At 51.5% G+C, this 14,927-nt stretch overlaps 1 protein-coding gene across 1 annotated transcript in view; it reads left to right on the top strand.

The window, feature by feature from the left end:
* Positions 1 to 6,489, top strand: part of LOC138358791 (uncharacterized) — a 42,836-nt gene extending 36,347 nt beyond the window's left edge. Inside the window, exon 3 of the mRNA XM_069316967.1 lies at positions 3,539 to 6,489. Coding sequence (XP_069173068.1) covers positions 3,746 to 5,905 — 2,160 coding nt within the window. The 5' untranslated portion in view covers positions 3,539 to 3,745 and the 3' untranslated portion in view covers positions 5,906 to 6,489. The remainder of the gene's footprint in view (positions 1 to 3,538) is intronic.
* The last annotated feature ends 8,438 nt before the right edge of the window (positions 6,490 to 14,927 follow it).

Here is a 14,927-nt window from a genome sequence, read left to right as displayed (position 1 = left end):
CTTTCTGCTGCTGTCCTTGACTGCTCCTCTCGGTTGTCTCCTCCTCCGGACCCCGCCCGTCCACCTCTGGTCTGTTCTCCCGCTTCCTTCCCTCCGTCTTTGCTCAGTTTACTAATGCCCCCTAACCCTAACTTAGCTGACCCTTATCCCGACCCTGATCTTCTTTAACGTGCTATGTTCCTCTTTTACCTTTGTTTCTTCCTTGTTCTCTGTTGCTGTCCTTTCTCTTCCTGTTGATGTCTATTCTTCAATGGAACATTTGTGGTTATTACACCAATTTCCTTGAACTCCAACTTCTACTTTCACGATTTTCGCCCCTTTGTGTCTGTCTCAAGGAGTCGATGCTTGGTGCTCGTCCTTTCGTGGCTATTCCTTTCTCTTCCCCTCCCCCCAGCTGTTGCTGGGTCTCCTAACTCTTCTGCTCTGATGTTCCCTTTGTCGCCTTACTTTTTCCTTCGCCTCTCCATTGTTCTGCTGCTCTAATCTCTGTGAAGAAATAGTACACGGTTTGTTCCATTCATCTCCCCCAGAGTGTCCCGCTTTCTCTTCCTGATCTTACACACCTACTGGACCCCTTGCCGGAGCCTGTGCTCCTGCTGGGTGATTTCAATTGTCGACATAACCTTTGGGGTGATGTTCTGATAAACACTCAAGGTCGCCTTCTTGAACCGTTCATCCTCTCTCCTTCCCTGTCTCTTCTGAATTCTGGTGAGCCTACTCATTTGGACTCTTGGACTCGCTCCCTTTCCTCTCTTGATCTTTCTCTTTGTTCGTCTCCCCTTTCCTTAGATTTTGAGTGGCAGGTTCTTGATGACCTACATGGCAGTGACCATTTTCCTATCCTTGTTTCATTTTCTCTTTTCACCCCTCCCCTCTCCTTCCCTAGGTGGCAATTTGCCGAGGCTGACTGGCCCCTCTTTACCATCCGTGCTACTATCTCTGACCTTTCCATTCTGCCTCTCCCTCGTGCCCTTCTCCTTTTTTATGGCCGTCTTCGACGCTGCTCTCCACTCTATTCCTCTCGCGGAACGCGGAAGTGCGTTCATTGGTGGAATGTGGACTGTGCTCGGGCTGTCCGCTGTAAGCGTGCAGCCTGGAAGAGACATCGTCGCCGGCAGACGCCTGACTCTTTTCTTTTGTTTCGGAAGGCAAGTGGGGTGGCCCGTAGGACCATCTGTACGGCTAAACGTGCATGTTGAATGTCTTGTGTCTCCACGAATCACGTCTGACACTCCTCTCCCGCTGATCTGGAAACGTATCCGCAAGATAGCGGGTAAGTTTGTTCCCGATGTCTCTTCGGTCCTTCACCTCGGTGGTACTCTTGTGGCGGACCCGTTGCAGGTTGCAACCGAATTGGGTTCCCACTTTTCGTCTGTTAGCTCTGATTCTCATCTCCCCCAATACTTCCTTCTTCGTTAGCCTCCTCTTGAATCTCGTCCTTTGGATTTCTGTACTTATTTCTGCTTTCCCCATAACGATCCCTTCTCTATCTCTGAGCTCCAGTCTGCCCTGGCCCTCTGCGGTTCTATGGCGGCAGGCTCCGATGGCAGGAGTTGAGATGCTTCAACATCTCCCTCCTTGGTCGTCTCGGTATTTACTGAGTCTGTTTAATCGGGTCTGGGAGTCGTCGTCAGTCCCTGAGGACACACTCTGCCCCTTTTCGGCAATATGAGGGTGTGCCCCAAGGTAGTGTTCTGAGCACTACTCTTTTTCTTTTTGCTCTCAATGGTCTTCTTTCCTCCCTTCCTTCTGGCGTCTTCTCCACTCTCTATGTAGACGATCTTTCCCTGTGCTGTCGGGGTGATGATTCTCCTCTCCTTCAACTGCGGCTTCAAATTGCGATTGATGCGGTTGTCTTGGGCCACCGATCATGGCTTCAAGCTTTCTGCATCTAAGACTTGTGCTATGACTTTTTACTCGGAAGCGTGTCATTCTTCGTCCCTCTTTGTCTCTTTATGGACATCCCCTTGTGTACAAGGATTTCGCTATGCTTCTGGGGTTAATCTTTGACACTCTTTTGTCTTGGTCAGCCCATATTTCTTACCTCCACATTGAATGCTTTAAGGCCCTTTCCCTCCTTAAGGTTTTGTCCCATACTTCTTTGGAGGGCGGATAGGCATACGCTCCTCTCTACATTCCTCACTCGTCCTATCTAAACTCGATTATGGTTGCCCTGCTTATTCGTCTGCTTCTCCTTCTACTCTTCGCCATCTTGATGCTTTGCACCATGCTGGGTTGCACCTCAGCTCTGGTGCCTTTCGTTCGACTCCCACCCTCAGCTTGTATGTTGATACTGGTTTCCTGTCTCTCCAGGACCGCCGTGATCGCTACTATCTTCGCTATCTGACGCAGTCCTTGCAACATCCTTCCTTTCGCCTCTGTCGTGCTTTGACTTTTACCCCTAATGTAGTTCCTGTTCCTCTTTCTGTCCGGCTTTCTCGCTTACAGGTCTCTTTCCATTCGTCTTTCTCATATTTCTCCTTGTATTGTTCCTCCCTTGCCCCTGTGGAGGGGTTCCCCTTCCGAAGTTTTGTACGTCCTTGACTCGCATTACTAAAGCTTTTACTCCTCCTACGGTTCTGAAATGCCTTTTTCTTGAGCACTTTTCTTCACACTCCCGCTCCGTTTCCATCATAACCGATGGGTCTAAGTCCGCAGACGGTGTGGGCTACTCCGTTGTTTTTCCTGACCGCACTTACATGTGTCGCGTCCCTTCGGAGACTAGCATTTTCACAGCGGAGCTTTATGCTATTCTCCATGCTCTCCATCTCCTGCTTTTTCGTTGTCAGTCCTCCTTTGTGATTGTCGTTGACTCTCGTAGTGCCCCTCATGGCTCTCGGGTCCTTTAATCCTGTCCATCCCGTTATCGTCGAGATTCAACATTGGCTGTTTCTTATCTCTAGTAAATTTAAATCTGTGGAGTTTTGCTGGGTTCCCAGCCATATTGGTGTTAATTTAAATAAGCGTGCTGATGCTGCCGCTAGGAAGGCTATCCGCTCTTGTCCCATTTCCCATAAAGGTATTCCTTTTTCCGACTTTTATCCGATTATTCATTCCTCCATCCTTACCCGTTGGCAGCGTTGTTGGTCTTCTGTTGTTGGTAACAAACTGCGAACTCTTAAGCATTGTGTGTCCCCCCGTGGCCTTCCTCCTACCACCGTAACCGGCGGTGGGAAATGGCTCTAGCGCGGTTGCGTCTTGGCCATACTCGCTTAACTCAGTCACTTAATGGAGCGCCGCTCAGCTCCTTATTGTCCAAATTGCGTTGTCCCTCCTACGGTCGTGCATATCCTTGTTGAATGTCCTGACTTCCAGGATGAGCGTGTGTCTTGCTTTCCGACCGTCCCCCGCGGTCACTTCTCTCTCGATAGAATTCTAGGTGAATCGGATACTTTTGACATCGTTCGCCTTAAGCGTTTCTGTTCTCGTATTGGTATCCTTGGTGATATTTAGCGCCCTCTGATTATCCCGCACATTTGATGGTGCTACATAGCCTTCTATTTTTGGTGCCTTCTTTTGATAATTACTTACACTCCAGTACAGGAGCACCACTCCAGTACAGGACCACGGGGGCCACCGTACAGGGCCACGGGGGCCACCATACAGGAGCACCACTCCAGTACAGGACCACCACTCCAGTACAGGACCACGGGGGCCACCATACAGGGCCACCACTCCAGTACAGGGCCACAGGGGCCACCACTCCAGTACAGGGCCACAGGGGCCACCACTCCAGTACAGGGCCATGGGGGGCCACCACTCCAGTACAGGACCACGGGGGCCACCATACAGGACCATGGGGGCCACCATACAGGGCCACCACTCCAGTACAGGGCCCACCATACAGGGCCACCACTCCAGTACAGGGCCCACCATACAGGGCCACCACTCCAGTTTAGGGCCACGGGGGCCACCATACAGGGCCACCACTCCAGTACAGGACCACGGGGGCCACCATACAGGGCCACCACTCCAGTTCAGGGCCACGGGGGCCACCATACAGGGCCACCACTCCAGTACAGGGCCACCATACAGGAGCACCACTCCAGTACAGGGCCACCACTCCAGTACAGGACCACGGGGGCCACCATACAGGGCCACCACTCCAGTTCAAAGCCACGGGGGCCACCATACAGGGCCACCACTCCAGTACAAGGCCACCATACAGGAGCACCACTCCAGTACAGGGCCACGGGGGCCACCATACAGGGCCACCACTCAAGTTCAGGGCCACGGGGTCGGCCAATGTGACAAACTGAGCACATTTATAAGGCTTTGTTGTCTTCAGTACAGGTCTTACCCTTCACCAGGTCCTGGACACGTGATAAACGGCGCGCTAAGTGTCTCAGCTTGTTACTCCTGCCTCACTGTGTCACGCCACCTGCCTCACTGTGTCACGCCACCTGCCTCACTGTGTCACGCCACCTGCCTCACCACCACCACCACCTGCCTCACCACCACCACCTGCCTCACCACCACCACCACCACCACCACCTGCCTCACCACCACCACCACCACCACCACCTGCCTCACCACCACTACCTGCCTCACCACCACCAGCTGCCTCACTGTGTCACGCCACCTGCCTCACTGTGTCACGCCACCTGCCTCACCACCACCACCACCTGCCTCACCACCACCACCTGCCTCACCACCACCACCTGCCTCACCACCACCACCTGCCTCACCACCACCACCTGCCTCACCACCACCACCTGCCTCACCACCACCACCTGCCTCACCACCACCACCTACCTCACCACCACCACCTGCCTCACCACCACCACCACCACCACCACCTGCCTCACCACCACCACCACCTGCCTCACCACCACCTGCCTCACCACCACCTGCCTCACCACCACTTGCCTCACCACCACCACCTGCCTCACCACCAGCCTCACCACCACCACGTGCCTTACCGCCATCTGCCTCACCACCACCACGTGCCTTACCGCCACCTGCCTCACCACCACCACCTGCCTCACCACCACCACCTGCCTCACCACCACCACCACCATCCTCACCACCACCACCACCACCATCCTCACCACCACCAGCCTCACCACCACCACGTGCCTTACCGCCATCTGCCTCACCACCAGCCTCACCACTACCACCATCTGCCTCACCACCACCACCACCACCTGCCTCACCACCACCACCTGCCTCACCACCACCACCTGCCTCACCACCACCTGCCTCACCACCGCAATCTGCCTCACCACCACCACCACCTGCCTCACCACCGCAATCTGCCTCACCACCACCACCATCTGCCTCACCACCACCACCACCTGCCTCACCACCATCACCTGCCTCACCACCACCACTTGCCTCACCACCACCACCACCTGCCTCACCACCTGCCTCACCACCTGCCTCACCACCACCTGCCTCACCACCGCAATCTGCCTCACCACCACCACCATCTGCCTCACCACCACCACCATCTGCCTCACCACCACCACCACCTGCCTCGCCACCATCACCTGCCTCACCACTACCACCACTTGCCTCACCACCACCTGCCTCACCACTACCGCCATCTGCCTCACTACCACCACCACCTGCCTCACCACCACCACCACCTGCCTCACCACCACCTGCCTCACCACCACCACCACCTGCCTCACCACCACCACCACCTGCCTCACCACCACCACCACCTGCCTCACCACCACCACCACCTGCCTCACCACCACCACCACCTGCCTCACCACCACCACCACCTGCCTCACCACCACCACCACCTGCCTCACCACCACCACCACCTGCCTCACCACCACCACCACCTGCCTCACCACCACCACCTGCCTCACCACCACCACCTGCCTCACCACCACCACCTGCCTCACCACCACCACCTGCCTCACCACCACCACCACCACCTGCCTCACAGTAATGTAAAGTGTACCTATGAGCAGTCTGTTTTGTTTTTTCAAAGATTACTTATAAGCACGTTTTTCCCCAGAACGCAATTGACGTTTGGAGGTCGGCCCACAGGTGTCTCCCTTGACAGTAAACAATGACTGCTTGTATCAGTTCTTCCCACGAATGAAGTCAATGGTCTTCTCTAATTTCGAAGAACGTTTATCCCTCAACTCGGCTGCAGTTATATATTTTTTCTTCTATAGAAGACCTATTGGCTCGGCTGAAACTATTTATATCCATTACACACAGAAATCACAATAGCGTGATGCATCAAATGAACAAATCTACATGGACTGTGGAGAGGGTTTGAACCTATGTCCGAGATGATCCCAGACGCTCCTTAATCGACTGTGCTACGACATGGTTAAAAGAATTGCAACCGGGAGTTCAACTGACCTCACACGGATCCCGCAGTCTCTCCGAGACACGAACCAGGGTTTTATACAACTTCCCCCATGCACCCGAGCTCTGTTAATAAACTATTCTACCTCTTCGCCCTTACTTCCCCTCCGTGTTGCTTCTTGCCGTGGTGAGGGGCTCACGTACACCTCCCTGGGACCGGTGAGGGTTCCCTTTGACCCCTCTTTGGGTGGTGTACGTGCTGAAGGGTACCATGTAGGGGCCTTGTGAGCCATCGGACTACCCGCTGGAGGGGTCGCCTGTGAGGGGCCGCCCTGAATGGATGGTTGGGTGTCCAGGCTGGGGCGATAGGGGGAATAGCACCAGTGTGGGAGAATGGACGATGTAGTAGGACTCCCCTGTTGAAAAGGGGAAGCACCGCTGGGGACGACGCACGCTTCCTGCACTGGTCCGCACTCGGCTTCCTTGGTAGATGGTATCCCTTGGTTCCAGGTCCCAAACCTTTCAAATTGGTTGCTGCATGGATGACGACACGACTTCTCTTACCCAGGCTCATGGGGCGGGCGACCAGGCCCCTAAGTCGCACCGTCCTGGAAGACCGGGCTCTGTAGCCCCCGCTACAGGGCCTGGTGTAGGCCCAGACCGGACTCCTCCTCCCTGCTCCCCTCCTTCCTCTGTGGTTGGGTCGAGCCCCAAGCCTGCTGTGGTGACCGCCTCGTCCCCTTGCACGGCTCCATCTCTTATTGTGACTACTGTGCCTTATGACCCGTCTCTCTCTAGAGGTTCTCATCGCCGTCCCCGCCATGGCCGCTACTCGTATGCTCCCTTCTCATACTAATTCGTACCATTCTTTGTTTGGTCCTGCTATGTGGACTAAGTACTTTGACCTCCATCCTTTAGATTCAGCTCCTCCTGGCGATTTTTCCCTTCATAGGCATCTTGTAGGTTCAGTAGATGCCTGTTACCTAAAACCCCACTCCGTCTCGGTACCCGTGTTGTTGCTGCTCCTTCTCAGGATGCAGCCACCCGCTTGGCCGTCTTATCCTACATTGACGAGACCCCTGTTCGGGTCTCAAAGAACGCTCGGTTGAATGCCAGTGTTGGCACTGTTCTCCTCCCGCACCATGTTGCGACTGGTGTTAGAATCTAAAAGACTGCCGCGAGGATATCAAGCATATCCTCGAGGCCCAGGGTCATTCTGTCCTCCAGGTGGATACGTTTACTCGTCGCCCTCGTGGTCATCGCCGTCTGTCCCTTCGGGTTGTAAAGGTTACCTCTGATGGTAGGACCCTTCTGCCCTCTGTCATTCTTGCTGGTGCCAGATGCTCCGTTCTGTAGTATATTCCATTTCCTCGGCTCTGCAATAAGTGTTGGAGGTTTGGGCATGGTGCCCTCAAATACTCTAGTCCTGTCTCCCTCTGTCCCATATATGGAGGTGAGGGGTCACTCTAAGTTGAAGTGCACTTCTCCCCATGCCCACTGCCTCAATTGCGGTGAGGCCCACCCTACCTTCTCCCGCACGTGTATACTTACAAACTTAAGGCAGCCGTCCTCAACTTGAAGCACCGGGACCGTAGGTCTTTTCCTGAGGCTCGGCACCAAGTTCATCGTCTCCCCTCTTTCGCTGGCATCTCCTATGCTCGCGTGTTGCGCTCTTCCTCTCCTCGTCCTTCCCGCCTTCCTCAGTCTCGCAACCGTTTCCAAGCCTTAGACCCGGACACACCCACCACCACCTCCCCCGTTTCCCTGCGTTCTGTCCCGGAGGGTTCCCCTCCTGGTTCTCTGTCTAGGGCTCCCCTTCTTTCTACCCCAGTCTGTCACGTCTCCTGTGTCTTCTTTCTCCTCTCCCTCTGGTCCTCCTTTCCGTCATTCTCCTTCGTCTCTTGGCTCTCCACGTCGCCTGACTGTGTGGGCCGATGTCCATCGCTCTCGCTCTTCTTCTTCTCCTATTGAGACGACGCTGGAGTCTGTTGCCCAGTACATTGCTGCTGAGACGCGTGTCTCTTTGAGTCAGAAGCGGAAACCTGGCTCCTCTCCTTCCTCCTCCCCGGTAGGTAAGAAGGCTTCGCTTTCTTCTTCGCCCCCTATCTCTGATTCTATCGTTCCATCCCCTCCCGCTTCGGTGGTGGAGCCCCCTGTTCCTACTGTGGTTTTTTTTTAGCCCCTGGTTCCATCTCGGTTACTGCCCTTGCTGAAGTGCGCTCCCCCCCCTTCTCCTCCTCCTCCTCCAAACCCTGCTCGTCCACCTCTGGTATGTCTTCTCACTTCTTTCCCTCCTTCTTTACTCAGTTTACCCATGCCCCCTAACTCTGACTTCGCTGACCCTAATCCTGACCCTGTGTTCCTTTTTCACCTTTGTTTCTTCTTTGCTCTCCTCTGTCTTCCTGTCGATGTCTATTCTTCAATGGAACATCCGTGGATATTACGCCAATTTCCTTGACCTCCAACTTCTAATTTCACAGTTTTCGCCCCTTTGTGTCTGTCTCCAGGAGCCGATGCTTGGTGCTCGTCCTGGTCGCTTCCGTGGCTATTCTTTTCTCTCTTCCCCCCCCCCCCAGTTGTTGCTGGGGCCTATAATTCTTCTGCTCTCTTGATTCGCTCAGATGTTCCCTTTTTCCCCTTACTTTTTTCCTTGCCTCTCCACTGTTCTGCTGCCCGTGTCTTTGTGCGTAGATGGTACACGGTTTGTTCCATTTATCTCCCCCTTACTGTCCCACTTTCTCTTCCCGATCTTAAACACCTCCTAGACTCCTAGGCGGAGCCTGTGCTCCTGCTGGGTGATTTCAATTGTCGTCATGCCCTTTGGGGTGATGTGCTGACAAACACCCGGGGTTGCCTCCTTGAACCTTTCATCCTCTCTTCTTCCCTGTCCCTTCTTAATTCTGGTGAGCCCACTCATTTGGACTCTCGGACTTGCTCCCTTTCCCGTCTCGATCTTTCTCTGTGCTCGTCATCCCTTTCCTTAGATTTCGGGTGGCGGGTCCTTGATGACCTTCATGGCAGTGACCATTTTCCTATCCTTGTTACTTTTTTCTCTTTTCATCCTCCTCTCTCCTTCTGTAGGTGGCGGTTTGCCGAGGCTGACTGGCGCCTCTTTACACTCCGTGCTACTATTTCCGACCTCTCCCTTGCACCCTCCTTTTTTATGACACCGTCTTTGACGCTGCCCTCTGCTCTATTCTCGCTCTTCCTCTCGGGGAACGCGGAAGTGCGTTCCCTGGTGGTATGTGGACTGTGCTTGGGCTGTCAGCTGTAAGCGTGTGGCCTGGAAGAGACATCGCCACTGGCAGACGGTTGTCTTTTCTTTTGTTTCGGAAGGCGAGTGCGGTGGCCCGTAGGACCATCCGTGCGGCTAAACGTGCTTGCTGGATGTCTTATGTCTGCACCGTTGCTTCCGAAACTCCTCTACCACTGGTCTGGAAGCGTATCTGCAAGATTGCGGGCAAGTTCGTTCCCGATGTTTCACCAGTTCTTCACCTCCATGGTACTCTTGTGGTGGACCCGTTGCAGGTCGCGACCGAACTGGGTTCCCATTTTTCATCTATTAGTTCTGGTTCTCATCTTCCCCAATCCTTCCTTCCTTCGTAAGCCTATTCTTGAATCTTGTCCTTTAAATTTCTGTACTTATCTTCGCCTTCCCTATAATGATCCCTTCTCTCTCTCTCTCTGAGCTTCAGTCTGCCCTGGCCCTTTGCGGTTCTATGGCGGCGGGCTCCGATGGCATTCATAATGAAATGCTTCGCCATCTCCCTCCGTGCACGTTTCAGTATTTACTGAGTCTGTACAATCGGGTCTGGGAGTCGTCGTCAGTCCCTGAAGACTGGCTCGATGCTGTTGTCCTCCTTGTTCGCAAACCAGGGTCTCTCGGGTCATCCCCAAGGACTTCCGCCCTATTCCCCTCACGAGTTGTGTCTGCAAGCTCTTTGAACGTATGGTTAACATTCGTTTGATGTGGTTCTTAGAACAATGACCACCTCTCCTCTTCTCAATTTGGTTGGTTTTTGCAAGTGCCGCAGCACAACGGATGTCCTAGTGAACTTGGAGGTCTATATTTGTACTGCTTTTGCTGCGAAGACCTTTGTTGTTGTCATCTTTTTTTTTATCTGGAAAAGGCTTACGACACTACCTAGAACTATGTTGTGGGTTGGAGTTGTGTCGTTGATCCTTCTCTATGGACAACCCAACCCAAAACTCGGTAGAGTGCTTATACTTTACCAGGAGATCATACTGGGCGCTTCTGGCTCTTGGAGAGGGGCTCAACGTCACACGTTTAGGGGATGCGGCTCCAATACTTAGCCTCGTTGTCATGTGCACACACCCACTCGAGCCGCTGTGACTCCCCACTCTCTCCTTATGTGATATGATCTCCTCAATCCCCTTTGACTTATTAGTATTACCTTCTACCCTGTCCACAGCAATGGTTCTTGGTTCTCTCTCTCTCTCCCCTTCTTTCCTACTTCCTGGGAAGCCTCACTGGGACAAGGGCAAACACCAGCAAATTTGAATACATTTACTGGACGAAGCACATACACAATACATACACACATATAATAATAATAAGGAATCCTACACTCTATACTATTTTGATATCACACCGAACCTGTCCCCAGAGGCCCACATCAAAAGAATATCAGCAGCGACATATGCTAGACTGGCCAACATAAGAACTGCCTTTAGAAACTTGTGTAAGGAATCGTTCAGAACCCTGTATACCACCTATGTCAGACCAATCCTGGAATATGCAGCTCTAGCCTGGAGTCCATACCTAGTTTAACACAAGACGAAGTAGAGAAGATTCAGAGGTATGCCACCAGACTCGTTCCGGAACTGAGAGGTATGAGCTACGAGGAAATGCCAAGGGAGCTGAACCTCACATCCCTGGAAAACAGAAGAGTAAGGGGAGACATGACAATCACCTACAAAATTCTCAGGGGATTGGCAGAGTGGGCAAAGACAAACTCTTTAGCGCGAGTGGGACGCGAACAAGGGGACACAGGTGGAAATCGAGTACCCAAATGAGCCACAGGGACGTTAGAAGGAACTTTTTCAGTGTCAGAGTAGTGTACGGATGGAATGCACTAGGAAGTGATGTGGTGGAGGCTGACTCCATACACAGTTTCAAATGTAGATATGATAGAGCCCAGTAGGCTCAGGAACCTGTACACCTGTTGATTGACAATTGAGAGGCGGGACCAAAGAGCCAAAGCTCAACCCCCCCGCAAGCACAACTAGATAAGTACAACCAAGTGAGTACACACACTTAGTCATTGGATCCCTTACTCGTGGCATTAAAATCTCTAGAGCTAACATATTTAATACTCTTCAAATCTTTAAAGGGTGAAGCTGTTAGACTAACCTAACTTAATGAAGAGTATATAGATAAAAATACGCATTTTTACTGTTCATAAATTGTATTATAATTTAGGCGATGAGTCACAATAACGTGGCTAGAGTATGTTGACCAGACCACTCACTAGAAGGTGAAGGGACGACGACCTTTCGGTTCGTCCTGGGCCATTCTCAATCGACTTGAGAATGGTCCAGGACGGACCGAAACGTCGTTGTCTCTTCACCTTCTAGTGTGTGGTCTGGTCAACATTATAATTTACATTCTAGTTTTACCAAAATACAGGATGTTACACAACAACAAAAACAATAATAGTATTGCATAATTGTATGGAGACTTCAGCAGGGACAACAATGTTGGATATGTTGAGGGGGAGAGAGGCTATACCAGGCACCACCCTGGTACCCCTCTAGTGTATATACACTTTAAGGTGGGGTACCAGGCCTTGCCAGGGGTCTATCGGTCTCTTGTGTCTGAATATTTGTGTTAATTTTACTCTTATTTTCACCACTAATCATGGCTCCAGCTCACTATTTTCACCACTCAAACACAATTATTTTCAAGTAAGCAATAAAGTCCAATGGTGACTTTCATTTCATATTTTGTGCAATTTCATGAAAATCGAATGTGGGGGTCTGGGTTTCAGTTTCATATTTCTTAAACCATTTAACTTAAGGTTACTCCGATTAGCCTGTCTCCGTCCCATACCCAGTCCAGTTCTCTTGCAAATTTGGGTGAAACTAGCCGCAGGCATCTGGCCTCCAACTTTGGTCGGTTACCGTTACATGTGGCAGGTGGCTGCAGGTGACGGGTCTCCCAATCCTGAGCACTCCAGTTGCAAACTCTGTGAGCAGGAACTACGGCCTGATCTCCCGCACTACATCACTGAATGCCCAGTTATTAGACCTTTCAGACCAGTTGGCATGAGGTACCTGGAGCTTTGCAATTACTTTATTCACTCTCGTATTCTTGAAGGTATCCTCACAGTATACCCAAAATTTGCCAGTGCAGGCTATTAAACACATGGCTCTGTATGACTAACCATCCTGCGAGATGGGGACTTGTATTACCACTGCTGCCTTATTCAATCTTGTGGTGTTGATATCCTCAAAATGCATCCGGAGTCTGCCAGTGCAGACTGCTTATCACACGCCTCTGTATGACTAACCATCCTGTGTGATGGGGATTTTTTAGCATCATCTAGTTAGCTTCTTTTTGACACACTGTACTCCACTTCATATAGTCTAGGGTAGCTGCACTAATGCAGATGTACCTCATGTATTAATAAATAAATAAAAAAAAAAGATAATTATTTTTTGAGGAAGAATAGGGGAGGGTGAGGGGTGAGGAGAGGGTGAGGGGTCAGAGGGGGGGGGGGGGTGGTGTGGCCACAGGTGTTGTAGTGTTGCTTCAGGTGTTTCACCCCCTCCCCCCCCCCCCCCCCCGCATGCGCCTCTGCTTCTTGAGTATATATAAAATACTTTGAAATTATTTAAGTCATTTAATAACTAATATTTGATGACTTGTGTCGGAGGGCGAGGAAAGAGTTGGTGGTGTTGTGGATCACCTCACATTGTACCTGGTAATTGCCTCGTTTCCCGCAGTAATGTTGTTAGTCTGAGTGTGCGCTTGTTCCTGATGGTTCTCAACAATGGAATGGTCCTTGGTGAGAATGTGTTGATGTGTGTGTGTACTCACCTAGTTGTGCTTGCGGGGGGGTTGAGCTCTGGTTCTTTGGTCCCTCCTCTCAACTGTCAATCAACTGGTGTACAGGTTCCTGAGCCTACTGGGCTCTATCATATCTACATTTGAAACTGTCTATGGAGTCAGCCTCCACAACATCACTGCTCAGTGCATTCCATTTATCAACTACTCTGATACTGAAAAAATTCTTTCTAATGTCTCTGTGGCTCATCTGGGTACTAGGTTTCCACCTGTGTCCCCCTTGTTCGTGTCCCACCCGTGCTGAAGAGTTTGTCTTTGCCCTCCTTGTCAATTCCCCTGAGAATTTTGTAGGTGGTTATCATGTCTCCCCTTACTCTTCTGTTTTCCAGGGATGTGAGGTTCAGCTCCTTTAGCCTTTCCTCGTAGCTCAATCCTCTCAGTTCCGGGACGAGCCTGGTGGCATACCGCTGAATCTTCTCTAACTTTGTCTTGCGTTTAACGAGGTATGGACTCCAGGCTGGTGCTGCATACTCCAGGATTGGTCTTACATATGTGGTATACAGGGTCCTGAACGATTCCTTACACAAGTTTCTAAAGGCAGTTCTTATGTTGGCCAACCTAGCATATGCCACTGATGATATCCTTTTGATGTGGGCCTCTAGAGACAGGTTCGGTGTGATATCAACCCCCAGATCTTTCTATTTGACTCTTGCAGGATTTCACGTCCCAGGTGGTACCCTGTGTTCAGCCTCCTGCTACCTTCGCCTAATTTCATTAGTTTACACTTTCCTGAGTTGAACTTTAGCAGCCATTTTCTTGACCATTCCTCCAGTTTGTCCAGGTCGTCTTGTAGTTTCTGTCTATCTTCATCTGTCTTGATTCTTCTCATAATTTTTGCATCATCAGCCAACATTGAGAGGAATGGGTCTATACCATCCGGAAGATCGTTTACATGTATTAGAAACAGGATGGGTACAAGTACTGAGCCCTGTGGGACTCCGCTGGTGACATCTCGCCACTCTGATGTCTCCCCCTCACCGTTACTCGCTGTTTCCTGTTGCTTAAGTACTCTCTTATCCACTGGAGCACCTTCCCTTTTACTCCTGCCTGTTGCTCCAACTATTTTAACAGTCTTTTATGGGGTACTGTGTCAAAGGCTTCCTGGCAGTCCAGGAAAATGCAGTCGGCGCACCCTTCCCTTTCCAGCCTAATTTTTGTGGCTTGGTCATAGAAATTTATTAAACCTGTGAGGCCCGATTTACCATCTCTGAACCCATGTTGGTGGTGCATTACAAAGTTATTTCCCTCTAGATGCTCTACGAGCCTTTTCCTCACGATCTTCTCCATCACCTTGCATGGTATACAAGTTAGGGGAACTGGCCTGTAGTTCAGTGCCTCTTGCCTGTCACCCTTCTTGTATATTGGGACTACATTAGCTGTCTTCCAGCTTTCTGGTAAGTCTCCTGTTTCCAGTGACCTGTTATACACCATAGAGAGTGGCACGCTTAGTGCTTCTGCACCTTCCTTTAGTATCCACGGTGAGATTCTGTAAGGCCCAACAGCCTTTGTCACATCCAGCTCCAGCAGACACCTGTGTGTGTGTGTGTGTGTGTGTGTGTGT

Source organism: Procambarus clarkii, chromosome 86 (assembly GCF_040958095.1).
Source record: "Procambarus clarkii isolate CNS0578487 chromosome 86, FALCON_Pclarkii_2.0, whole genome shotgun sequence".
In the NCBI taxonomy this organism is placed as follows: domain Eukaryota; kingdom Metazoa; phylum Arthropoda; class Malacostraca; order Decapoda; family Cambaridae; genus Procambarus; species Procambarus clarkii.
The sequence above is the reverse complement of the archived record's forward strand: the minus strand, read 5'-3'. Positions and strand labels throughout refer to the sequence as shown.